Source organism: Podarcis cretensis, assembly GCF_951804945.1.
Source record: "Podarcis cretensis genome assembly, chromosome: 3".
Lineage (NCBI taxonomy): Eukaryota > Metazoa > Chordata > Lepidosauria > Squamata > Lacertidae > Podarcis > Podarcis cretensis.
The window spans coordinates 6,407,976-6,435,407 of record NC_137172.1 but is presented as its reverse complement, the minus strand read 5'-3'; the positions used below and the strand labels follow the sequence as shown (position 1 = coordinate 6,435,407).

The following is a 27,432-nucleotide window of genomic DNA, read 5'->3' as shown; positions in this document are numbered from 1 at the left end:
CCAGGCTGGCTGGCATGAATGAGAGACGGCGGACAGAAATACCGGCGTGAAAAGCCTCAAACTGGAATAGTACGGCGGTAGCTAGGCAACGGCCTTGACACAACCACACACACACACACACACACACACACACACGGTGGGAGAGAAGTCCCTTTGAAAAAAAGATGCACACACATTTTTCAAAGCCAAGAGAGACACAGCCAGTGACTTGGAGGTTTAGAGGAGGACTGGAAGCGACATCAGCAGCAGCACAGCTGAAGACATTCAAGTTAGAAAGCCGAGCCAGAGAGGCAGAGCAAAGCGCTGAAGTCTCGCCACTGGAATATTAATGGGGGATGCCCCTGACGCCATGCAAATTCTGGTAAGTTTAATATATTTTTAACTCTCCAGCTTCTCTGCCACCTTCCATCCCACCCACCACCTGAAAGGAGGCAGGGAATGATCGTTTCCTGAAGATGTTACCTTATCAATGGTGTGTAAATCCTTGCACCCACCCTTACCCCAGGGCTCTTACCACCAGGTGGAGACTTTGACATTTATGCATCTTGTTCCCCCGGGCAATTTCATCCTATATATGTGCATATATTTCTAAAAACCACAAAGGTTGTGACTGCAAGAGTGCAGCTTTGGCAGCCGGTTCCGCAGAAAGGAACACGCCCCTTCGTCCCCTAAAACCTGCTTGGAGGAATTAGGATAGATGTCTCTGCTTATCTTCTGATAAGGGAAGGCAGGCTTTATTTCTGAGCCTGTTGCTTGCTGGGTGTGTGAGCAGCCCCACAACAGCACTCCTTCTGACCGCTCTCTCTCTCACACACCCAGCCAAGAAGTCATGAGTGGTGTACAACGAAATCCGGATCTTGACACATTGGATATTGAGGGACCTCATGGAAGCGCGGTGTCAATGGTAGAAGCACAATAGGATGCGAGGTTTCAAGTAAGAGCAGCCGAGATGCCTTTGGGTTGTGGGGAGATGTGGAATGGGGAGCAGCGCTTTGAATGAAGCAGCGTCCACAAATACAGCAGCAGCAAGCTGAAAAGGTGGTGAGATTTTGTTCGAACCCATGTTGAATGTGATGGGTCCTGTGGCTTCTGTGGCTGGAGGGAACAAGGGCTGGGAAGATCTGCCCATTCCGGTCTCTCTCTGTTTTTCTTATTCTTCCTATCTTGAATCCAGTACTCCACATTTCCCCAGGAATTTGCACATTAGGGGGAAAAATCGACTAGTCCTCATGAACATTCATCTGTATTTTAGTGCAAATTTCTCTGCCTGCAAACATTTCTGTGTACATTCCCTTCACCCTGATCTACATTTTTTTTGCAAAGCAATTTCCCCCAATTTAATGCATTTTCTTATGCTGTTTTCACCTAAGTGTGCCTTTCTATGCATGCTTCATCCCAGTGTGTGCACATTCATGCCTGTTACTTGCCCAGCAAAATTCGCACAAGTGTGAATTTGAGAAGAGGACTTCGAATATTATTTCAAAAAGTGCAAATTTTGTAGGTTCGCCTTTGGATGAGAACTGGATCGAATTTCTTCCCTCAGAGTCTGTGATTTTCATATGATTGCAGACTCAGCTCCCCACTCTCGTCTCTTATTTATCTTCGAAAGCCTTTCTGAAAAGGTTCACATTCCACACCCTTTGCAGTTCTCATTGATGAAATGGGTGGATTTTCCCTCCCTCTCTCCTTTTGTCTGCTGTTCTGCATCCTCTTTTTGAAAACGCGAAAGAAAAGCAATCAGAAGGTGGGCTCTCTTCCACAGCTAGTGACAGGTTTTGATCTCAGCCCCTGGGGGAAGATGCTCAGGAGATCGGCTTGGCATGCAGATGGTCTCAGGTTCAACCTTTGGTAAGGAACATCTCCTGCCTCAGACCCCGGAAAGTCACTGCTCAGATGAACCAGTGGTCTGAGTTGGTATATAAGACACCTTCCTAAGTTCCTAACTCCTAAGGATCTGAGATTGGAAAGCCTGCTTTAGAAGCCAATAAGCAAATAAGAAAGGTTGTTGCTCTTGTTGTTTGCTATCAAATGGGGTGGATCCATGTTTAGCACAGTTTGCAAATACAGTGGTACCTTGGGTTACATACGCTTCAGGTTACATATACTTCAGGTTACAGACTCCACTAACCCAGAAATATTACCTCGGGTTAAGAACTTTGCTTCAGGATGAGAACAGAAACCGTGCTCCGGCGGCATGGCAGCAGCAGGACGCCCCATTAGCTAAAGTGGTGCTTCAGGTTAAGAACAGTTTCAGGTTAAGAACAGACCTCCAGAACAAATTAAGCGCTTAACCCAAGGTACCACTGTATGCACAAAAGGATCCTTTTCTGTTTTCAAAAATGTACCTACCTAAAAAGGCAGTATGCCACAAATAATAATAATAATAATATGCCCATTTGGCTGGGCTTCCCCAGCCACTCTGGGAGGCTTCCAACAAAATATTAAAATACAGTAATACATCAAACATTAAAAGCTTCCCTAAACAGGGCTGCCTTCAGATGTCTTCTAAAAGTCTGGTAGTTGTTGTTATCTTTGACATCTGGTGGGAGGGCGTTCCACAGGGCGGGTGCCACTACCGAGAAGGCCCTCTGCCTGGTTCCCTGTAACTTGGCTTCTCGCAGGGAGGGAATCAGCGGAAGACCCTCAGAACTGGTCCTCAGTGTCTAGGTAGAACAATAGGGATGGAGACGGTCCTTCAGATATACTGGACTGAGACTGTTTAGGGCTTTCAAGGTCAGCACCAACACTTTCAATTGTGCTCGGAAACGTAGTGAGCCAGTGTAGGTCCTTCAAGACTGGTGTTATGTGGTCTCGGCAGCCGTTCCCAGTCACCAGTCTAGCGGCCGCGTTCTGGATTAGTTGTAGTTTCTGGGTCACCTTCAAATTAGCCCCACATAGAGTGCATTGCAGTAGTCCAAGCGGGAGATAACCAGAGCATGCACAACTCTGGCGAGACAGTCCGCGGGCAGGTAGGGTCTCAGCCTGTGTACCAGATGGAGCTGGTAAACAGCTGCCCTGGACACAGAACTGACCTGCGCCTCCATGGACAGCTGTGAGTCCAAAATGACTCCCAGGCTGTGCACCTGCTCCTTCAGGGGCACAGTTACCCCATCAGCACCAGGGATTCCTCCACACCTGCGTGCCTCCTGTCCCCCCAAAACAGTACTTCTGTCTTGTCAGGATTCAACCTCAATCTGTTAGCCACCATCCATCCTCCAACTGCCTCCAGACACTCACACAGGACCTTCACCGCCTTCACTGGTTCTGATTTGAAAGAGAGGTAGAGCTGGGTATCATCTGCATATTGATGGACACCCAGCCCAAACCCCCTGATGATCTCTCCCAGTGGCTTCATGTAGATGTTGAAAAGCAAGGCAATTATTATAATTCAACCAAGGAGTTCAAGGCAACATTCATCATTCTCTGCTCCCTTTTTTTGCCCACAACAACCATGCAAGGTAAGATAGGTTGAAAGACAGTCTAGTCCCAAGGTCACCCAGTGAGCTGCGGTGGGATTTGAACCTGAGTCTCCCCAATCCTTGTCCAGCACTCTGACCAGTACATCGCACATGCCTAGAAATGCTGGATATCTTGAGTTAAAATTCTGGCAATCTTAGCACCATGTGACAACACCCCCCCCCCCACCACCAAGGGTCAAGCCAACAGACCCTCGGACAGATTTCCCCAAGGGCATAATGCGCTGATATAATATGAATCTCCCATTTATTATTCATTGGCTTAGCTCCTATATTTGTTTACCCATTTGCAGGCTCACGTCCATGCATCCATTTAAATGAGCAGGATGTTCCTTTTTTTTTTTTTGCAATGCACAGCTTTGGGAAGGTGGAAAAATGCTGTTCTGCAATTTCTCAACCTCCTTCTGCAAAAGCACTAGAAAATTGCATCCTGTTTTCAGCAAACGCTAAGGACTCTCAGCAGGGCTGGAATGAATTTGTTCCTGCGAATTTTCTTATCCTTATTTTTTTTACATCAAATATTTAGCGGCGTGATAGGAAATCGAAATGATGGCCTCATGCTGATAAGAACTGGAATTCCAAGTTGTTGGAGGTTTATTTTTAAAGGGGGATCTGGGGCCTTGGTCAATCCTTGGCCCTTGGCATAGGTCTGATATGGATGACAGTCTACTGCAGGCTTCCTCAACCTCAGCCCTCCAGATGTTTTTGGCCTACAACTCCCATGATCCCTAGCTAGCAGGACCAGTGGTCAGGGATGATGGGAATTTTAGTCCCAAAACATCTGGAGGGTCTACTGAATGGTCACTTAGCACTGTGTGCATGCAGAACCGGAACCAGGGGTGGCTAGTCTGTGCCCCGCAGGCCATTTCTGCCCAGCGGTGGAGCAAGCTGATTGGGCGACTGGGGCAGTGCGCATGCCCAGGGGTGGGGCCAGCCACCCGCAGGGGTGGGGCGAGCCAGTGGGAGTCTGCCTGCCTGCTCCCACTGAGCCGCCCTACAGCTGGGGTGCAGGCAGCGGGCGGACTGTTTGGGCAGCATGAAGCCTGTGGACGCCCAAGCCACCATGTCTGTGATGGCCTGGGACTCGGGCTCGGACTCAGAGCCAGAGGAGTCTCAGTCCGCACCGAACCCTTTGCCTCAGGCGGCATCTGAACCTAGTCTGGGGCCTGATTCTGAAGAGCCCCAGTCTGCACAGGTTCCCCTGCAACAAACACCAGCTGGGCCAAGTCAGGGGCCTGAGCCAGCCCTGGCTCCAGATGTGGGGATTACCTCGTTGCCTCCAGCTGGGCAATCACTTACAGCTGCTCCACTACCAGTTGGGTCAAGAGAGGCTGAGGCGGTGGTGAGTAACCCACCAACGTCTCCTGAGCTGCAGAGACTCAGGTCTGAGAGAAGGAGAGACCGGAGTACTCGCCTTCGGGCGAGACAGGGAGGTGAGTCACTGGGGGATCAGGATCAGCCATTACCCCGACAGACATAAAAGGCTGCTGGACCCTGCCCCAGGTTGCAGGAGCAACATTGCTGTTTGCCAGAACCTGCCTGTGATCCTGTGCCTGACCTTGTCTGGTTTCCTGCCTCGTGTCCTGCCTCGGCCCTGTCGGACTGACCCCTTGTGGAACCCTTGGATTCAGGACTGGACCTGGACCGCGTTGCTCGGGTTACCCCCGGGCCCAGCACAATGTCTCTCCCAGGAGAGTCACGTGGCTCGGGCACGCTGCAGGCCCCGTGGTGAGTGCCGCCCGGCATTTGTCACCCCCCTCAGTGGTGACACCCAGGTCGAACCGCCCCCACTGCCCCCTTCCTCCGCCCCTGTTTCTATCCCCCCAAAAAGTTTTAGGGCCTAAATCAAGTGGGGCACCTTTGGCCCTCCAGAGTTGTTGCTGAACTACAACTCCCATCAGCCCTTCCATTTGCCTATTTCCCTCCTCCAAATGTAGGCAAGTATTTGGAGGTGGGTGGGTGGGGTGGGATTGCCCATGCATCACACGTCCTCTAAAGCAAAAAAAAAATTAAAATCTCTTTTCAAACTGGCACCCAGTTTTCTTTCACACAGCCCAACACCCCCCCTGCTTGTTTTTCCCTTTGCCACTAAAGGACAGGAAAGAAAGTGTGGCTGTGGAAGATGTTTTATTCTGTTCTTTTTTGAAGAGCCTCGTTGCTCACCCGTGGCTTCAAAGCTTGCTGGCCATCTCTTCGCTGATCACTATGGCAACGTTTATCAATGCAAAGTTGCCACAGAGAAAGTGCTGAAGCTTGATGTAGGAGACCCACTGCCTCCCAGGTGTGGCTCCTGTCAATAAAACAAAATAAAAATTTCTCCTTTTTTTTTTAAAAAAAAACAACAACCATGAACAGAAGGGAGAAAGCCTAAATGGCCTCAGTCCAGTATACCTAAAGGAGCATCTCCACCCGAGGGCCTTCTGACGGTTCCCTCATTGCGAGAAGCAAAGCTACAGGGAACCAGGCAGAGGGCCTTCTTGGTAGTGGCACCCGCCCTGTGGAACGCCCTCCCATCAGATGTCAAAGAGATAAACAACTACCTGACATTTAGAAGACATCTGAAGGCAGCCCTGTTTAGGGAAGTTTTTAATGTGTGACATTTTAATGTATTTTTAATCTTTTTCGAAGCCGCCCAGAGTGGCTGGGGAAACCTAGCCAGATGGTGGGCGGGGTACAAATAACAACTTCTTCTTCTTCTTCTTCTTCTTCTTCTTCTTCTTCTTCTTCTTCTTCTTCTTCTTCTTCTTCTCCTCCTCCTCCTCCTCCTCCTCCTCCTCCTCCTCCTCCTCGGTCTGAGAGTACACTAAATATAGTACATTTCCAAAAGGAATCAATGTTGTTTGGAGACATGGTCTCTAAGTCATTCATAGGAAGCTGCCATCTAACAGCACAGGCTATTTTAGGATAAACACTTGCCAAAAGTATGCCTCACTCTCACACATGAAAGGATTATTTGCATCTGCATAGATGCACACATAGAAATAATTACTGTAATTGAAACTGAAATTATACTCAACAAAAAGGCAAAAAAAAAAAAAAAAAGCTAATGCGATTCAACAAATGCATCAGCAAGAGTCTAGTTGTCCAGGTCAGGGGAAGTGATAGTTCTACCCCATTCTGCCTTGGTCAGACCACACCTGGAGTCCTGTGCCCAGTTCTGGTTCCACAGTTTAAGAAGGATATTGAGAAGCTGGATCATGTACAGAGGATGGCGACCAAAATGATCAAAGGTTTGGAAACCAAGCTTTATGAGGAACAGTAAAGGGATTTGGTTGCAGGTAGGTAGCCGTGTTGGTCTGCCATACTTGAAACAAAATAAAAAAAAATTCCTTCCAGTAGCAACTTAGAGACCAACTAAGTTTGTTATTGGTATGAGCTTTCGTGTGCATGCACACTTCTTCACTATATATAAGGGGCTGGTGACTTCTGTTCCAGTGTATCTGAAGAAGTGTGCATATATTAGGTGACACTGTGGGTTAAACCACAGAGCCTAGGACTTGCTGATCAGAAGGTCGGTGGTTCGAATCCCCACGACGGGGTGAGCTCCCGTTGCTCGGTCCCTGCTCCTGCCAACCTAGCAGTTCGAAAGCACGTCAAAGTGCAAGTAGATAAAAAGGTACTGCTCCGGCAGGAAGGTAAACGGCATTTCCGTGCGCTGCTCTGGCCAGAAGCGGCTTAGTCATGCTGACCACATGACCAATAAAGCGAGATGAGTGCCGCAACCCCAGAGTCGGCCACGACTGGACCTCATGTTCAGGGGTCCCTTTACCTTTACCTATGTTATTGGTTTACCTTTTATGGGCTTTTATGGGCCATAGCTCAGTGGCAGATCACATGCTGTCCATGCAGCATCTATTTCTGTCATCTCCAGGTCAGACTCCAAAAAAGTCAACTCCCTCTGATATTGTAAATTTCATGAATGGATCGAGAGATAGATAGTCTGACCCTTACTCAGCATGGGCACACTTTGAACCAGTGCTGCTTTGCCAGTACACTTAGTGGCCAAAATTGTAGAAACCTTTTAGAAAAAGTGTATTTCCGAGGTTTGATGGCTCATAACACCTGATTGGCTCTCTAAACGCTCATGCTCACTGGCTACGTTCAAATGGAGGAAAGCTACTACATATCAACCTAAGCAAGTCGTGCCTCCTTTTTCTAGTTATTTGGCTATAACTTTTGATAGAATACAGATAATTGAACAACCTTTTTTCTTTTCTTTTCTTTTTTTTTAAAGATATTTATTAAAATTTCCAATTTAATACAAAAAGAAAAAAATACACAAAAATAACAAAAATACAGAAATACACAATTAAAACAAAACAAATATAATTCCCATTACTTATTTCCATTACCTTATATCCCAGACCTCCTCTCACCTCCCCCCTTTGTATTCCAGTTCAAATTCTTAATTCAGCAAATCCTTATTGTAACTTAATGTAACTTATTTTAGCTTATTACTCAACCTTTGCATTACAGCTGGTAACCACTTAATTTCTGTCCAACATCATTCTAACATTCCTTAATTTTACAATATTTCTGTAAGTAATCTTTATATTTCCTCCAGTCCTCTTCCGCCGACTCTTTTCCCTGGTCTCGGATTCTGCCGGTCATTTCTGCCAATCCCATATAATCGATCATCTTCATCTGCCATTCTTCCAGAGTGGGTAAATCTTGTGTCTTCCAGTATTTTGCGATAAGAATTCTTGCTGCAGTTGTCGCATACATAAAAAAAGTTCTATCCTTCTTTGGCACCAATTGGCCAACCATGCCCAGGAGAAAGGCCTCTGGTTTTTTCAGGAAGGTATACTTAAAAATCATTTCCCAGAAAACCTTAATCCTTGGGCACGTCCACCAAAGGTGAAAGAATGTACCTTCAGTCTCCTTACATTTCCAACATTTATTATCGGGCAAATGATAGATTTTTGCAAGCTTGACTGGGGTCATGTACCACCTATAAATCATTTTCATAATATTCTCTCGTAAGGCATTACATGCTGTAAATTTCAAACCGGTGGTCCATAACTGTTCCCAGTCAGCAAACATAATATTGTATCCAACATCTTGTGCCCATTTAATCATAACAGATTTCACCGTTTCGTCCTGAGTATTCCATTTCAGCAGCAAATTATACATCTTTGACAGATTCTTTGTTTTGGGTTCTAACAATTCTGTTTCTAATTTCGATTTTTCCACCTGGAATCCAATTTTTTTATCCAATTTATAGACCTCCATAATTGAACAACCTTTGTTGCATTACATTTTTCATTACATTTTCCATTGATATATAATTTTATGGTTTTATTCCATAGAAAAGTGGTGTTATGAGCCATCAAACCTCAGAAATACACTTTCCCCCAAAAGGTTTACACAATTTCAATTTTGGCTACTGGTGTAATATGGGGCACTTGGGTCGTGTGAACGAGGTTGTTGTTAGGATTCATTCCCTGTGTTGCAGTCATGGGATTGTTTTTATTACATGACGGTATATGTTTTCATTCCACATTGTGGGAAGTGACGGAGGCAGGATGTTTTTATTACTGTGTTTCTGTGATGTAGGACATTTGTCCCCTGTTCTTTCTCTTTGCTATCTGATGCTGAAGAGGAAGGAGCTGAGTTACCATGCTCCGAGTGTGTATATGTAAATAAACGTATAGCCAAAACCTGTGCTACTGAGTCTGAACGCTGACTGCCTATACTCTGCAGATCCTGAAGTGTGCTGATGCCTCTTGGTATCAGACACTGTGAAGTTTGGGCTGGAGAAAGCTTTTGAATCTCCCAAATGAACAACAAGGAGGGCATGTGTCTCTGCCAGACTCCTACTCATGTGTAGGACCTCCTGACAGTTGTTGCTCTGAACACCTAAATTGCATATCTCCCCATTTACTGTCAAAGCCTGTTGCTTTCTGGGGTGTGCAGGATCTTATAGATTAAACGTCCCTCCCTTCACATACTGACATACTCTGCCCAGGTGCAATGGATGTTTTCCAACTCTCTGAGGGTAATGAGCCATGCCTCCCCTTTGGCTAAAGTCGCCTCATTTTACTCCAAAGAACTGGGAGGAATGCAAAGATCATACTTGGCTTTGGTTCTGGAACTCCATCTAACGCCTCTAAGAAGGGGTTGAATTTCTCTAGGGTACAGAAGGACCTTGTCAACAAAGAGCTTAGAACTTCTTCTTATCTGGTCAGGGAAGATCCTGAAATCTGCCAGCTTTGTGGCTGGAATCTTTTCATAACAGCTTGCATTATGCTGCCATTATCTGGATTTCTGATCTGCACCTGATGGAGCCACTCCTTGCAAACGTCCTTAACATTCTCCTTCTTTTTCTTTTCTTAAAATGCTTCCTGGTTATGATTAGGGCTGCTTGTGACTTTTTAAAAAGTTGGGGGACAATATGTGAACTATGTAACGGGAGCTCCTTCAAGCTGCAAAGGAATGCTAATTGCTTAAGTATATACTTAAATACCTCTCCACTATAATAATGCAAACACCGTCCACTTACGCACTTTGAGGTACTTGATTAAAGAATGAGGTTGCGGCATCAGAATGTTCTAGCAAACCCGTTAGTTTTCTACAGAGGTAGGCAGGGGGGTTAACTCTGTTGGGATTCCTGCTCCGTGTTTGCAATCATGAGATTGCTGTCTATCACATGACGGTGTATGTTTTCATTCCACAGTGTGGGAAGAAGATGGAGACAGGATGTTTTGTACTACTGTGTTCCGGAAAGTGGGACTATTGTCCTTTGTTTCTTTCTCTTTGCTGTCTGATGAGAAAGAGGAAGGAGCTAAGGCAGAATGCTCTGAGTGCATTATACGTAAATAAAGTAGATTAGCCAAAATGCTGTGCTACTGAGTCTGTTACGCAAACTGCGAATACTCTGCGGATCCCTAAGTGTGCTTATCCTTCTTGGTATCAGTCGCTGTGATGTTTGGATTGAAGAAAGCTTTTGAAGCTCCCAAACAATCGACCAGGAGGGAGAGAACATGCCAGTCGGGCATGTGTCTCTACCAGGGTCCTACACGAGAGTAGGACGCTCATAACAATCTCTGTGTTGTGATTGTGTGATCTGCTGGAGCACAAAGACACTTAGTGGTCCTTCATTGCTCCAGCAAGTGAAAGGGGTGATAGCAAGGCTTTCATGTTTGCTCGTGACCTTTTACTGTAGCTGTAAAGAGAGTCAGAGAATGAGAAATATAACCAAGCAGAGGCCAGATTCGTCTCCTTTTTTAATGAGGTTTCTGCTTCACCATAGCCATTTCAAAGGCAGGTCTTTGCAAGACTGCGTTTCTAATTAAAAGCCATTTCGGTCAGCAGATGACCTTTCATTAAAGTTCAATGTCTTCCACATCTTGAACCTATGCAACGAGAAGTAAGCACCACAGAGGTCAAGGAAGCTTACTCACAGGAAACGATGCACAGGAGTTAGGATTGCTGTCATGCTGATCCTAATCAGTTGGCTATCATGTTATTTACTTCTGCTTTTGGAGGGAAAATGTTGGTGTTAGACACACACATTAAATGTATCCCCATTGAGTCTGAGAGGCCAAGCCAACTGCTCTGATCATCAGCACTTGAAAAGCACTGTGCCTTTGTCCATTCTGGTTGATTCCAAGTGGTGTGGGCCAAACCAGGTCACTTGATGCCATTGGGATGTCAGGTGATTGACAGGTAGGCAGCCCCACCTGGGTAGATCATCTCCTAGAGAACTCCAAGACATTTCTTGGTGGGGACACCGGCATGCAATTCCTTCACCACACTCCTAAATCGAGATTTACCCTTCCACAGCAAAGCATACATGGGTGGTAAAGGTAAAGGGACCCCTGAAAGTTAAGTCCAGTCGTGAACAACTCTGGAGTTGCAGCGCTCATCTCACTTTACAGGCCAAGGGAGCTGGCGTTTGTCCGCTCCGCAGACAGTTTTTTGGGGTCATGTGACCAGCATGACTAAGCCACTTCTGGAGCAATGGAACACTGACACCAGAGCAGTGCATGGAAACGCCATTTACCTTCCCACAACAGGCAATTAAATTAAATTAAATTAAAAACCGGTAAAAAAACAAAAACAGGAGCTCAGCCCGTCACGGGGATTCGAACCGCTGATCTTTTGATCAGCAAGCCCAAGGCTCAGCGGTTTAGACCACAGCGCCACCCGCGTCCCTATATGGGTGGTAGTGTGGTTCATATGGTAAACTGCCTCACCAGGAATGCAGTGTTGCTCTGAGACATTTTCTGTTGTGACAAATAAATGCAAATAATAACAATCATTATTATTTGTATTAAAATTAAAATACATTGTGATGTTGGCTCACTTGAGAGAATCAGCCCTGGGACTTTTCAAAGTTACGGTAAGTTCTCTCTCTCTCTCTCTCTCTCTCTCTCTGTAAATTTCCAGGCTGACATATTTCTTCCTGGTGGCTTTAATTGATTGCTCAATATATTTTTATCACACAGATGGCAGTTAACCTCTCCTCTGGCTGGAGGGACTTTCAAGGCTGACAGCAGTCCTCCTGGATACACGAACGCTCTTTCCTCGAAGAGAATCTCGCCGATTTGCCTCCAAACCTTACGAGGAAAAGGCAATCTGGTGACAGGTAAGCCCCGCTCACCTCAGCTTCAGCTTATGAATTATGGTGGAGGGAGGGAGAGGGGGAAATGAATTCCCTGCATGAAGAGCCAGTTGCATTTATGGCCCTTGCTAAACCGCTCCCCTTGATTAAGAAGATCTCCCTCTAGATAGATTCACAGTAACCATGGTGATGGACCTCCCTAAGCCAAAGGTCATTGGTGCAGCCATCATTTTGGACCAGTGCAGCCGATGTCTGAGAAGGAAGTATATAAGCCCGAAGTGCTGCTAAAAATAAAAGCGGCTGGGCTTTGTAGTCTTCCCTGTTTACAGACGTTAGAGACGTTAGAACATCAAAGATGGAACAGACCAAAGTCTTTTCTAGTCCAGCCTTCTGTTCACCAGCCAGATTAAAAACAATCCAAGGAACAACATCTGCACTGAATGCAGAAAATCCCAGGTTTAAGTCCCGGCATTTGCAGGTATGCTCAGCTTCCACAGCTGGAGGCATCAACTTTGCATGTTTAGACCTTTAAACCTCCCCTTTAAATAAATTCAGACAAGACTCAAATTTTGGTTTGGTTTTTGGCAGAGTTGGTTTTTGGCAGAATTTAGGACACAACTTTAGGGACGTGGGTGGTGCTGTGAGTTAAACCACTGAGCCTAGGACTTGCTGATCAGAAGGTTGGCAGTTCGAATCCCTGCAACGGGGTGAGCTCCCATTGCTCCCAGCTCCTGCCAACCTAGCAGTTCAAAAGCACCTCAAAGTGCAAGTAGATAAATAGGTATTGCTCCGGCAGGAAGGTAAACGGCGTTTCCGTGCGCTGCTCTGGTTCTCCAGAAGTGGCTTAGTCATGCTGGCCACATGACCCAGAAGCTGTGCGCCAGCTCCCTCAGCCAATAAAGCGAGATGAGCGCCGCAACCCCAGAGTCGTCTGAGACTGGACCTAATGGTTAGGGGTCCCTTTACCTTTACCTAGGCCACAACTTTATTGATTACAGCAAGTGAATGGTTGCATAGGCTCTGGTTCGACTAGCTCTCTGCACCATTGCAGGTAGCGCTGACCCAGAGTTCCAGCATAGGTCAGCCAAGGGTGAACACCTGGATAAGTGGAAAGCCGGGAGCAGGCTGTCTCCACCACCCAAATGTCCCCCTGGACTCAGGCACGGGCACAACCCCTTCAAACCAACGAGTCCCTGGATTCCTTTAACGGAATACCCTTCACATAGGGATGGCGAGAGCATTCTCCCATCCCTATCACCTGAACCAGAGCCTATCCGCAACCTTACAAGTTGTGACGATTTGCTACGCAGCAGGCGAAACCCAAATGGCAACAGCCAATCAGCCAAGTGGGGAAAATTCTTGCTGTGCCCCTGTCCCAATGACAGATGACACACGATGGCATAGCAAGGTCAAGCGTGCAAGCCATAAATATAGGGAGAGGTGGGCGGGTGTTCTGATGCACGCACCGAAAGAGGAAGCTCTGGGTCACATGCACAGGTATATATAGGTCCCTTGATCTGTTTAGCTTGAGTCCCATTGGCCTGATTGAACCCTGCATCAAGGGACCTACCAATCGGGTGTTGTGGCTATCCAAACATACCCACCCACAACACAGGGTTAGGTTGCCAGGTCTCACCGCAACATGTGTCCTCTTTAAAGGAGACCCAGTTTCTGAAAATCAGTTGCTGGAACCCGCAGGAGATGAGAGTGTTGCTGTTGTGATGGGGTCCTGCTTGGAGTTTCGTCACAGGAATCTGTTTTTCTTCTTCTGCCTATTGTAATAATAATAATAATAATAATAATAATAATAATAATAATAATATATTACCCCCCCCCCAAATCTGGCTGAGTTTCCCCAGCCACTCTGGGCGGCTTCCAATCAAGTGTTAAAAACAATACAGCATTAAATATTAAAAACTTCCCTAAACAGGGCTGCCTTCGGATGTCTTTTAAAGAGAAGATAGCTGCTTATTTTCTTCACATCTGAAGGGAGGGCGCTCCACAGGGCGGAACTACCAAGAAGGCCCTCTGTCTGGTTCAATGTAACCTCACTTCTCACAATGAGGGAACCGCCAGAAGGCCCTTGGTGGATCTCAGTGTCTGGGCTGAACGATGGGGGTGGAGACGCTCCTTCAGGTATACAGGACCGAGGCCATTAGGGCTTTAAAGGCCAGCACCAACACTTTGAATTGTGCTCGGAAACGAACTGGGAGCCAATGCAGATCTCTCAGGACCAGTGTTATGTGGTCCCGGAGGCCACTTCCAGTCACCAGTCTAGCTGCCGCATTCTGGATTAATTGCAGTTTCCGGGTCACCTTCTAAGGTAGCCCCACGTAGAGCGCATTGCAGTAGTCCAAGCGGGAGATAACTAGAGCATGCACCACTCTGGCGAGACAGTCCGCAGGCAGGGAGGGTCTCAGCCTGCATACCAGGTGGAGCTGGTAGACAGCTGCCCTGGGCACAGAGTTAACCTGTGCCTCCATGGACAGCTGTGAGTCCAAAATGACTCCCAGGCTGCTCACCTGGTCCTTCAGGGGCAGATGCTGTGTGATTTTAAATTGCTTGCCCATAGCTTTTTTTTATTTCTTCTTTTGTCATTATACGCATCTTTATGCACACTTGATTGATTGCATTTATATCCCACTTTTTTCTCAAAGGAATTCACTGATGGCAAACATGCTTCTCCCATTCCCCATTTAACTTCCACAACCACCCTGTGAGGTAGGTTAGACTGAGGGACTATCACTGGCCCAAGGTCACCCAGTGACCTTGATGGCGAAGCAAGGATTTGAACCCTGGTCTCCCAGGTGCTAGTCCGACTCTCTAACTACTGCACCACACAGTCTCTCTTGAGCCCAGTGTGTACATTTTTGTACCCATTACCTGCCTGAAAAACTGCATTGAAAATTCAGAGAAATGTGGGTTTTAAGGATGGAAGTGTTTTGGTTTGCAATGGCCTTATCATCACTTTTCTCCTTTAGATGACTTGTGTTTATTAAGACAAGAGTCTCAAATTATCTACCCATATTATCTGCCCACTTTCCAAAAAGTAAAACAAATGCCCAATTAACAGCTACAAGGGAGCCAGAGATTCACTTTCTTCTCTCTCTCTGTGTGAATACCTTTTATCAACATCCCATTTAGAGCATCTGCCCCCAAAACAATAGCGACGTTGAGGAGAAAGTAGACCTGTGTTCTCTAAAAAGATTTGTTTTTCAATAGAATTCTTTCTGTGAAAAGATTCCCCCAGAATAATTACAGATTTGGTGTCGGAATTATATGAATTCCCAGCAAGTGTTCAGCAGGCTGGACAATTACCCAATAGCTCAAATTACATTTTAATGCGTTTGCACGAGGTCGTTCCAAGAGTTCATTTCTGGCCACGTTCCCAGGTAGACAAAAAGTTGGTTTTGCTTTACATCGCACCCTTAGAAGAAGAAGCCTGAACTGTTTCTGAATCCAGCACCAGATCTAATTGTGTCACTTTGGAGAAAGACACATTCCTAGTTCTCTCTTTCCTGTTCAGATAAATTTGGGGCACAGGGGAAGGCAACACTGTTTTTGTTTTTGTTGATATATAGGGTAAAGGTGAGGTTCAAATCCAGCTCTCTTAATTTATTTATTTTTATTATTTACAGCTTTTAAAGCCTGCTGTGCGCTGAATAGTTTCAATCCCAGAGCAGGGAATCAAGTGATAAAAACAAAACAATGCATAAAATTAGCAAAATAACCACCACTAGGGGGAGTCCTGCTGATGCACATCAACTAGGAACTCCCCCAGGGTCACCGATAGGGGGCATGGCTTAGGCCCTCACCTCCATAGGCTCCGGACAGGGCCACACCCCCTGGAATCCTTTATTGGACTACCCTTCAATATGCGGGGCAGGTGATGGCGCTACCTCCCCTCTTCCATCTACAAAACAATACCAATACCAATGCCTAACCGCCAATACTAAGAAAGTTGTGACGACTTGCTATGAGGTAGGCGACAACCAAGTGGCTGGTATGTGGGAAAAGAGGGAGATCCCTGGCTGTGCCTGTGTGTAAATCGGGCGTGCCATGCCCCCAAAGCCAGCCGATTGGCTGGGCACAGGGTGACGCAGCCAGGGATTCCCCCAATCGCGTGGGGGCTGGGGCCATGACGCCCACAATCCCACCTCTGCAGGGCGGAAGTGGCTTTCTCCCAAACTGCCTCCCCACAATCATTAACATCTGTGGAGATGCCCCACTTTCCCTCTGGCTACAGCTTTGGTTGAACGGGCCACATCATGAGACAGGGTATTCTTGGTGATGGCCCCCCTCCCCAGTTCTGGAACTCCCTCCCAAATGTCCCCCATCTTAGCCTCATTTCGGCACAAGATGTACAAACCTTTTGCTTCCCCAGACCTCTGGAATGCAATCTTCCTTCTTGGCAATGCCGCAAGAATGCCGTTGTTCCATTAAAGTAAACAGAGTTATTGTGCCATATTAGTTTCCCTGCGCTCTCAGGGCAGGCTTGAAGTATGAAGAAATAAATAAAGACCTGCACCTGTTGATTGCTTCCGTGGGTGGGCTCCCATAAGCCATTACACCAGCCCTTCCTTGCCTCCCAGGTAGCAAGGCTCAGCAATGCAAAGCTGAGATCGTGTCAAGTACGGTAACAAGATAAGGGTTTATTAATTGTGTAACACTCTGCTACAGTATTTCTCCCGCTCTTCTCTCCCTCTGACCTCATCCTTAGTAATCCGTTTCTTCGCCCTGAGCACGGTGCCTGACAGGTCTCTCTCTGCAGCAGGAAAAGCCTTCTGCGGGAAAGCTAGAGAAAGCTTGTTTTCTCTTGCCCGAGAACATCACCAGACAGCCGGGGCGAAGTCTCTTAGAGAGACGGTTTAAGCTGAAGGCTTTCACTTCCATTTTTCTCAAGTTCAGGTCATATAAGGAAGTTCTGGTTGCTCGTCCGTTCCTCCCCCTTCTCCCCCCTTGACAATTTGCGGCTGAAAACCAACAATGTGCCTTTGTGTTCCTGCTTAGATGGTGTCCCGTGTTGCTAAAGTGGGTGTCTTGGACTGAGTGGCTGAGTCCCAACTTCTGAGCAAAGGAAATTTGGATCAACTGATCACTGCATGGATGGTCTTGCCTGGATATTGGAGCCCTCTGCTAACCTCTTGATGGATGTTGATGGCATTCTGCCGGAAAGTAAGGTGTCTGCTCCTAAGATTGAGATAGAAGAAATGTTGGACGGTGCAGATCCTGAGGCAGGAGGAGGTGCTCCTCCTGACGACCACTTGCGGAACCTGAAAGCTCTGACGGAGAAACTGAGGCTGGAGACGAGGAGACCCTCCTATTTGGAGTGGAAGGCCCAGCTGGAGGGGATTGCGTGGAAAAGCCACCCAGAGCCTTCTGCAGAAGCCAGCCGGGATGAGAAACCAATGGGGGAAAGCGTTCCTTTAACAGAGGTGCAAGTTCATATCAATGGAGGCTCTTTGAAAGCGCAAGTTCCGGTGATGACCCAGGAGAAAATCAGTGGCTTTGGAAATATTGATGAGGCTCTCAACTGGGTCAGGAAAGAACTGGTAAGTTGGTTCCTGCTGATGTTTATTAACCTTTTAACTGCGTTGCTTCCTGACGACCTGTTTTGAGCATTCGCCCTGATTTCTTTGCAGGGAGGTTAGACGACGCTGGCTATTTAATGAGAATCCGTTCTGATTTGTTTGTGGGGAAGTTAGACGGCTTGGTGTCTAAAGCAGTGTTATCCTGCACTTACCGCAGCAGTTTCCTTATTGCAAGAAGTCTGACCTCTTGGGGAAACAGGTTTGTTGCACAAGGCTTCCCCATCAGCAATAAGTGTGCAACCTAAACTTGCTGGCATGTGATTAAATATCACTCTCAAATAGTGACAGTTTCGAAGTTCTGCATGTTCCTCTGACTTCAGTGGGTCTAGTTTCTTATGTATGTGTGCTGGATTTCACCCTAATGGAAGAAGAAAAATCTCACCCCTCTTTAGTCCCAATTATTCACAGAAAACACACAACTCTCTATCTCTCTCTTTTCTTTCTTTCTTTCTTTCTTTCTTTCTTTCTTTCTTTCTTTCTTTCTTTCTTTCTTTCCCTTTGTTCGTTTATACATGCAAAGTCTTCATTCCGTAAGGAAAGGAAAAACAAAAATAGGCCTCTGCTCTCAAGGAGCTTACAGTCTGAACGGGTTTTTTTTTTGTGTGTTCCATTTCCCCCCTCTCCCTTCTTGTTCCTTTCCCTCTACTGTTCCTTCTTTTGTTTCTCTCCGTCCTTTATGCAATAAACTGGCTGGCATGCATAACTTTTTATACTCCTTCCAGCAGCATTTATAAGGAACTCCTTCCGAACTGGAGATTGCAATAAAATTGCATATAAGTTCACTCTGTCTCTGAGCTCCCCTGCCTGACATTCGGCTCATTTATGCTGTTTTTTTTTTTTTTTGGGGGGGGGGGAGTCTTCTTCTCTCACCTGCTTATTTCTCCACTATAACTAAAAGAAAAGAAAAGAAAAGAAAAGAAAAGAGATAACCTAAACAATGTTGCTTAAAAATAAATAAATCTGGAGAGGGATCATAGCTCATGAATTCATGGAATCTTGTATAATTGAGAGGGATTTTGGAGTTCATCTAGTCTAATATCCTGATTAATATGAGGTCAATGGAAGCATTCCTGTCTGGGGCCAAATAAATGCATGCATTGATGGAAGACCTGCCACCTCTGAAGGCAGCCAGTTCAGCTGCCTAATAGAAGAGTTTGGAAGAGTTTGGATTTGATATCCCGCTTTATCACTACCCGAAGGAGTCTCAAAGCGGCTAACATTCTCCTTTCCCTTCCTCCCCCACAACAAACACTCTGTGAGGTGAGTGGGGCTGAGAGACTTCAGAGAAGTGTGGCTGGCCCAAGGTCACCCAGCAGCTGCATGTGGAGGAGCAGAGACGCGAACCCGGTTCCCCAGATTACGAGTCTACTGCTCTTAACCACTACACCACACTGGCTCTCAATAATGTTTTGACCATTGGAAAGTCCCTTCTAAAATTTAGCTGAGATTTGCTTCCCTGCCATTTCCACTTATTGGTTCTAGCACTGCTCTCTGAAGCAACAGGGAGCAGTGGCAGAGCTTCATGCTCTGGTACTGCGGGGCAGAGAGCAGGTGGGGCTGGTGCACGTCCCGGGCATGTGGCGTGCCACCCACAGGGGCGTGGTGCGCATCCCGGGGGCATGGCATGACTCCTGGGGGTGTGGCACATCACCTGTGGGGGTGTGGTGCCCAGTGCAGGTGGGGGAACAGCTGTGATGGCACCCCACCGGGATCATGCTGTCGGGGTGTGTGTGCGCTCCCCCCACACTCCTCTTCCTCTGCCCCTGACAGGGAGCACATGTGTTGCGTGTAGAAGCTCCCATGTTCAATTCTTTAAAAATTGGGAAGAGTCAGTAGAGAGGAAGGAGAAATTTGATTTGCATTTCAGGGTGAATCTATGCAACTGACACTTTCGGAAACGATACACGAACCAAAGCGGAGGCATCCTCTGAAATCTGCACTTCTCTGAATTTTGCAATGCCATTCTCCAGCAAAGTAATGTTTCAAAAAAGAAAAAAGGAAAAAGGAGAGTGCATACACTAGACTAAAGTGCAAAACTACAACTAATCCATTATGCGGCAGCTAGTTTGCTGACCAGGAGAGGCTGCCAAGACCATATAACATCGGTCCTGAAAGACTTACATAGGCTCCCAGTACGTTTCTGAGCACAATTCAAAGGGTTGGTGCTGACCTTGAAAGCCCTAAATGGCCTCGGTCCAGTATACCTGAAGGAGCGTCTCCACCCCCATTGTTCTGCCTGGACACTGAGATCCAGTACCGAGGGAATTCTGGTGGTTCCCTCCCTGCAAGATGTGAGGTTACAGGGAACCAGGCAGAGGGCCTTCTTGGTAGTGGCTCCTGCCCTGTGGAATGCCCTCCCATCAGATGTCAAGGAAGTAAACAACTATCTGACTTTTCGAAGACATCTGAAGGTATCCCTGTTTAGGGAAGCTTTTAATATTTGATGAATTATTGTATTTTAACATTTTGCTGGAAGCCGCCCATAGAGGCTGGGAATCATCATCATCATCATCATCATCATCACCATCATCATCATTAAATGCATATATTAGTGACAATAGTAACAAGTATTATGTTAAGGGTTGCCTTTGCAAAAATGTGCATGTTAGGCAAATAGGGCATGTGAAGATATGTATGTTAGGAGCAATTTGCATGAAAACGATTGAGTCATAGAATTGCAGAATTGGAAGGGACCCCACGGGCCATCTAGCCCACCCCCTGCAATGCTTTTAAAATGCCACTGAATTTCCATGAGGACTTTTAAATAAATAAAAACATTGCAAACTGATATGGCATTGCAGGCATTGTGACATTGACTTCTTCGGAAGGTGGTGGACTCTCCTTCCTTGGAGAATTTTTAACAGAGGTTGGATGGCCACCTGTCATGGATGCTTTAGTTGAAATTCCTGCATTGCAAGGGGTTGGACTAGATGACCCTTCGATCCCTTTCCCACTCTAATATTCTATGGTTCTATGAATAGCAGTGGATCTCCAGGGTTTTAAGACAGGTGGTCTCCCAGTCCCAGCCCTGGCTGGAGACACCAGAAATTGAACCCAGAACCTTTTGCACGCAGAGTGGGTGCACTAACCACTGAGCTATGGCCCAAGCACTCTTGCCCACCCCCACCCCCCCACAGTGAAGAGGAGACAGGTGATGCTGTCCTAGAGAAAATCACCTGCTCCGTTGGCTGAATTTCCTGTACTTTCATCGTCAAAATAGCTAAATAGCAGTTTTGTGCTTCTCCTTCCAATCGATGTTAATGCCTGCTGTAATTGCGTGCAGCCTGGAGACCGAACAGAGGCTGTGATTATAATGCCAGCCTAAGTTGATTTAATGGAAATGCTGACCAGGGCAATTTGCTGAATTTAGAAAGGAAGACAGGGAGCAGGAAATCTTCGGGGTTTTTCCCTGCATACCTCGAGACCGCTCTGCAGAGCTGGTGGCACCATTGGAGCAGGACTTTGGAGGGTTCATTCAGCAGAAGGAGGAGAAGCAGGGAGAGCTGCTCACATGCTGAAGCGAAGTATTACACACTGCGTGTTGAGGTCCCTGCTCCTGCCAACCTAGCAGTTCGAAAGCACGTCAAAGTGCAAGACATGACCCAGAAGCTGTACGCCAGCTCCCTCGGCTAATAAAGCGAGATGAGCGCCGCAACCCCAGAATCGGCCACGACTGGACCTAATGGTCAGGGGTTCCTTTACCTTTACCTTTAGGAAAAAACCAAATGGCTCCAGCCAATCAGCCAAATGGACAAAATTCCTACCAGGCCCCTGCTCCCCAAACAGGCGACCCCATGACAGGCATAGCAAGGTCAAGCGCAAAATCCCCAGTTCAGGGAGGGTGGGCGGGTGATCCGGCGCATGCAGCAAAAGAGGAAGCCCAAAGCTGCGTGCCCAATATGTAAAACCTTTGAGCCCAACCCACTACTGGGAAAACCATAGCTGGCTTCATATCTAACACTAAATCATGGTGCAATAAACCATAGTTTAGAGCTATGTACAAGTTAGGCAGAAGAAATATGTTCTGCTTTTTCACACTTATTTTCAAGTCAGAAATCTCCGCCCCCTTCCCTTGTATAATCCTGTGATTGAGAGAGAGAGAGAGAGAGAGAGAGAGAGAGGAGGGTTATTGAATCATAGAATTGTGGAGATGGAAGGGACCACAAAGGGCATCTGATCCAACCCCCAGAATGCAGGAATCTTTTGCCCCAAAGGGGGATCGAACCTATGGCCCTGAGATTAAGAATATTGTATACAAAGGCCAGCTTCATTGGCCCAGAATGCTGCCTTCTGCCTTCTACACCACAATTAACCTGTCGCTGGTTCTTCATCTATTGCCAAAGGAGAATCTGCGAGAAACTTGACCTTTTTATCTGGGACACCCGAAACCGAGCACCAAGTCTGAAGCCAGGGGACAGGGATTCAGCGCTGGCACCTTTCCTCCGTGTCAGAGCTGTAATCCTTTCGTCAACCATCACAAGGCTTTGTCCGTTGCCCCTTTATGCTTCTATCCTGTGGAGATCAGCTCCCCACCGACTCCCTTCTTTGTTTTACAATGGGGGGAGAGACCCTTCCCACCCTGAAAGAGCAAATGAAAGCTGGCGGGAAGCTTTATCTCCCTGGGAAAGTTTGGAAACTGTTGGGCTGGAGCTGCTGAAGAACTGATCCTCATTTCCCCCTCTCAACAAAACAACGGCAGAGTCCCATTGCAGATGGAAATAAGGTTGTAAGACTATAGGGGCACAAGAATTGGGGCCATCTAGTCAAGAACTATAAGGGACGCGGGTGGCGCTGTGGGTTAAACCACAGAGCCTAGGGCTTGCTGATCAGAAGGTTGGCGGTGAGCTTATTATGACGGGGTGAGCTCCCATTGCTCGGTCCCTACTCCAGCCAACGTAGCAGTTAGAAAGCATGTCAAAGTGCAAGTAGATAAATAGGTACCGCTCCGGCGGAAAGGTATACGGCGTTTCCGTGCGCTGCTCTGGTTCGCCAGAAGCGGCTTAGTCATGCTGGCCACATGACCTGGAAGCTGTATGCTGGCTCCCTCTGCCAATAAAGCAAGATGAGCACCGCAACCCCTGAGTCGGCCACGACTGGACCTAATGGTCAGGGGTCCCTTTACCTTTGGTCAAGAACTACTTTTTCCATAAGATCTAGATGCCCTCATAATCAGAGCAGCAGCAGAAGAAGTCATTTTGAAGTTATTCCCACTGTTGAGATCGACCAGGCACCTTCATGGTATTCTTTTCAGGACCTGCTAAAAACATTCCTGTTTAGAGAAGCATACGCAGATGCTTAGAAAGCCGATGCAATTCTATTTTAGTATTTTAACTTTCGTATGTGTTAAAGCGTGGTTGTAAATGTTTCTTGATTTTATTATTTTTCCAATTCGTAAACCGTTTTGAAGAGGGTGGTTTTGTATGTGTGTGTGTGTGTTTTGCAATCAGGCCACGTGTAAATTCTATGAAATTAATAAATAACAATAACTCTTATAGGTGACTCGGAAACTTCAGCTTGTCCAAAATGCAGCGGCCGGATTACTGGCTGGGCTTCTATTCTAGATCTCGTAGAAGACCAGTTTTGAAATAGCTGCATTGGTTGAGAGTGTGTTTCTGATCAAGGTGCTCACGTCACTGTTTAAAGCCCTAAATGACTCGGGCCCCAAATACCCAAAACATGGACTCCTTCTTTACATACCCTCTCAGGTGCCGCAATCAGCAGAGATGTCCTCAGTACAGTTGTACCTTGGAAGTTGAACGGAATCCGTTCCGGAACTCCATTCAACTTGCAAAACGAAACCAAAGCGTGGCTTCTGATTGGCTGTAGGAGCTTCCTGCAGCCAATTGGAAGTCCCAGAAGCTGCATCGGACATTCGGCTTCCAAAAAAAATTCAAAAACCGGAACACTCACTTCCGGGTTTCGATTGTTCAGGAGCCGAAACATACAAGTACCAAGGCGTTTGACAACCAAAGTACGACTGTAGTTCCTCTGCCCTCAGAGGCAAGGGTGGTGGTCCAGGAGAGAGCCTTCTCTGTGGTGGCTTTTAAATTGTGGACCTCCTTCGCTACAGAGGTGCACCTGGTGCCTTCATTTAACAGCTTCTGGAGAAGGCTGAAGAAACACCTCTTTACCCTGGCTTTTGACGTTTGAGGTGTACGTTTTTAGGATGCAGCTTATTCTTGTGATTGCAAGTTGCTTCAAACTGTTCCTAACATTGTGCTTTGATGTTGCAAATCACCCCGGGACCTTATGGAAGAAGAGTGTGCAATAAATAAATATTCTTGCCTACCTTTCACCCTAATGCCCCAGAGTAAAGGTAAAGGTAAAGGTACCCCTGCCCGTACGGGCCAGTCTTGACAGACTCTGGGGTTGTGCGCCCATCTCACTTAAGAGGCCAGGGGCCAGCGCTGTCCGGAGACACTTCTGGGTCACGTGGCCAGCGTGACATCGCTGCTCTGGCGAGCCAGAGCCGCACACGGAAACGCCGTTTACCTTCCCGCTGGTAAGCGGTCCCTATTTATCTACTTGCACCCGGAGGTGCTTTCGAACTGCTAGGTTGGCAGGCACTGGGACCGAGCAGCGGGAGCGCACCCCGCCGCAGGGATTCGAACCGCCAACCTTTCGATCGGCAAGCCCTAGGCGCTGAGGCTTTAACCCACAGCGCCACCTGTGTCCCAACGGGTGACTACAGAGTGGGTGACTACAATTAAAATGGAATGTTAAAAAGCTTTTAACCATAATTATTTTCAGAATGTTTTGTTCTGCTTCGTTTTTAAATTGTGCCTCTGTTTGGCACCTGGGTTTCCTTGGGGGGAGGGGGGAGGGCAGAATAAAAATCCAATAAACAAATTTGCTCCCTTCCCCCTTTCCTGGTTGAAGTTGCCACTTTAATCTTACCCTCCAACATTTCTCTGATGAAAATAGGGACTTTTTCCTAAGGAAAAGTGGGACATTCTAGGATCAAATCATATTCCTAGGGCCCTGTGGGACTTGACATCTTTCCACAGGGCCTGCAAGACAGAGCTGTTCCACCAGGCCTTTGGCCAAGGCACTGTCTGAACCCCTCCTTTGGTAATTTCTTCACAGAACTCTAGCCCAATGGTTGCCATCAATTTGATTTGAACTGATTTTATAATGAATTGATTTTAGAATGCTGTATTATTTTACTGTTGTTATCCGCTCTGAGCCCGGCTTCGGCTGGGGAGGGCGGGATATAAATATATTATTATTATTATTATTATTATTATTATTATTATTATTATTATTATTATTTCTCTGATGAAAATAGGGGCTTTTTCCTAAGGAAAAGTGGGACATTCTAGGATCAAATCATATTCCATACCCTCTAACATTTCTCTGATGAAAATAGGAATGTCCTAAGGAAAAGTGAGGGACAGGGGTGGCGCTGTGGATTAAACCACAGAGCCTGGGACTTGCCAATCACTAGGTCGGCAGTTCGAATCCCTGCGACGGGGTGAGCTCCTGTTGCTCGGCCCCTGCTCCTGCCAACCTAGCAGTTCTAAAGTATGTCAAAGTGCAAGTAGATAAATAGGTACCACTCTGGCGGGAAGGTAAATGGCGTTTCTGTGTGCTGCTCTGGTTCGCCAGAAGCAGCTTAGTCATGCTGGCCACATGACCCAGAAGCTGTACGCCAGCTCCCTCGGCCAATAAAGCGAGATGAGTGCGCAACCCCAGAGTCGGTCATGACTGAACCTAATGGTCAGGGGTCCCTTTACCATTACTTAAGGAAAAGTGGGACATTCAGGGATCCAATCAGAAGCCATCCAGGGGCTGTCCCTGGAAAGTAGCGACACTTGGAGGGTCTGCTTTAACCCCTCATGCCCCTTGACTATGAAACTATCCCTGCCTGCCTTTTGTGTTCCAGATGGAAATGCGTCTCCAGGACCAGCAGCTGGCCCGGCAGCTGATGCGCCTGCGCAGCGACATCAACAAGCTCAAAATCGAGCAGACCTGCCACCTCCACCGGCGGATGCTCAACGATGCCACCTACGAGCTGGAGGAGCGGGACGAGCTTTCTGACCTCCTGTGCGACTTCCCGCTGACGTCCTCCTTCAGCCTCTCCACCCCACTCAAGCTCATTGGCGTGACAAAGATGAACATCAACTCCCGCCGGTTCTCGCTTTGCTAGAGGGAGGGGATGGGAGGGCAGAGGGGCAGAAGTGGGCGTAGAGGGTGACCTTGCCGACGGAGAAGAGGAGAAGCTTGCTTGTCCTTTTGCTCGGCAGGGGAAGGCAGGTGAGGTCGGAGGACAAAGAGGGAAGGCGGAGCAGATCTGGCAAGGGCTCTTCCACCGATCCAGTACGGCTGGGCGATGGCTACAGTCAAGATCATGTTCCCAGAGTGCTTTGCAGGAAAGATGGAGAATACAAACAACCAGGCTCCCTCAAGGTGAGGCAGAGAGGCTACCCTAACCCAATACTTTCATTCAGAAACAGTCTCCCCTCCCCATGGGTGGAATAAGGATGTGAAGTATGGTTACCAGACGTCCCCATTTCCCGGGGACAGTCCCCAGATTTACAAATCTGTCCCCGGTCAAAATCCATCCCCGGAATGTCCCCGGATTTCATTTAATGTCCCCGGATTTATATTTTAAGTGTTGTAGATTTATTAGTAGGGAATGAATGTTGTGTGGTTGGTTCAACGGCATAAGACACATCATATGGGGACTTCTGGGAAGGCAAAATGGCGGATGCCATGGCAGCGAGCAGCTCCTGAAGCCAGTCAGAGCCAAATATGCTACCAGGTTGGCTCCGGGCTGCTGAGACTGCCACTGTCGCTGCCACTGCTGAGGGTGAACCGGGAACGCCCTCTGCGTCAACTGGGGGAACCACTGCTCCTCCCCATGACCCAAATCAAGCTGGGAGCGAGAGCACCCGGCCACCCAGCCGACTGCCCAGCGGTGCTCCGGGGCCAGGAAAACCCTGGAGCTGACGCAGTGAGAAGGAGAAAGAAGAGAGAGAAAGATGAAGGAGAAAAAAGAGGGGAGCCCCGACCTTGCCGCACTGCTGAGGATGAGAGGTAGGAGAGCACTGGGAGGTCAAGGACACATGGCCGAGCCCAGGCCCAACCTGAGCCTATTCCATGGCAGCTAGTGCTCCAAGAGAGCAGGTCAGGGCCCAGAGGAAGGCCATCTGACAGAGGAGACCACATAAGAGAAGATATTACTTCATAATTTTTCAAAAAACAAATGTCCCCGGATTCTTTGAAAAAAATCTGGTAACCTTAGTGTGGAGAGATGTGGCATGGCATGGATATCCAGTTGAAGTTAAATGGTCACTGGGGCCAAGATAAGGGAGTGGTCCTTCATGCATTGACCAATTAATCTGCCTTTGTGGAATTCCACACCACCTGTGACCTTATCGGCATCCGCTTTGCCGCAAGTGAAGAAGCAACTCTGTTGTCCTGTTCCTGTCCCTTCCATCATTTTCATAGGGAGATCCTCTCAAAGAGAGAAGAGTGCTGCTCTCATTTATATAGAATTCTATACACTTCTGTCACCTTGTTCTTCATTTGTTCCCTCCGAAACTAATCCCCGACACCCTGCATTTATCCTTTATCTGAGGGGAGAACGGCTGCCAGTATTGTCAATAGACAATATTGAGCTAGATGGATCCATGGTCTCAGTCAGTGTAAGGCAGCCTCCTAGGAAGTTCCTGTGGGAAACAGTAAGAAGTGACGGCAGCCAGCATGGCAAATGGTCAGGGTGATAAGAGCTGTCCAGAGTACCTGGTGGATTCATTGGCAATAAAAGTTGGGGTCCTGGCTAAAGCCAATTGGC

The 27,432-nt window shown here is 47.3% G+C and overlaps 1 protein-coding gene across 1 annotated transcript; it reads left to right on the top strand.

Annotated features, from left to right (window-relative positions):
* On the top strand, positions 1–27,432 carry FAM167A (family with sequence similarity 167 member A). The gene is made up of 4 exons (XM_079969024.1): positions 1–361; positions 11,927–12,066; positions 17,053–17,594; positions 25,519–27,432. Exons 3-4 carry the CDS (start codon positions 17,145–17,147, stop codon positions 25,780–25,782), a joined length of 714 nt encoding a protein of 237 aa, XP_079825150.1. The 5' UTR covers positions 1–361; positions 11,927–12,066; positions 17,053–17,144; the 3' UTR covers positions 25,783–27,432.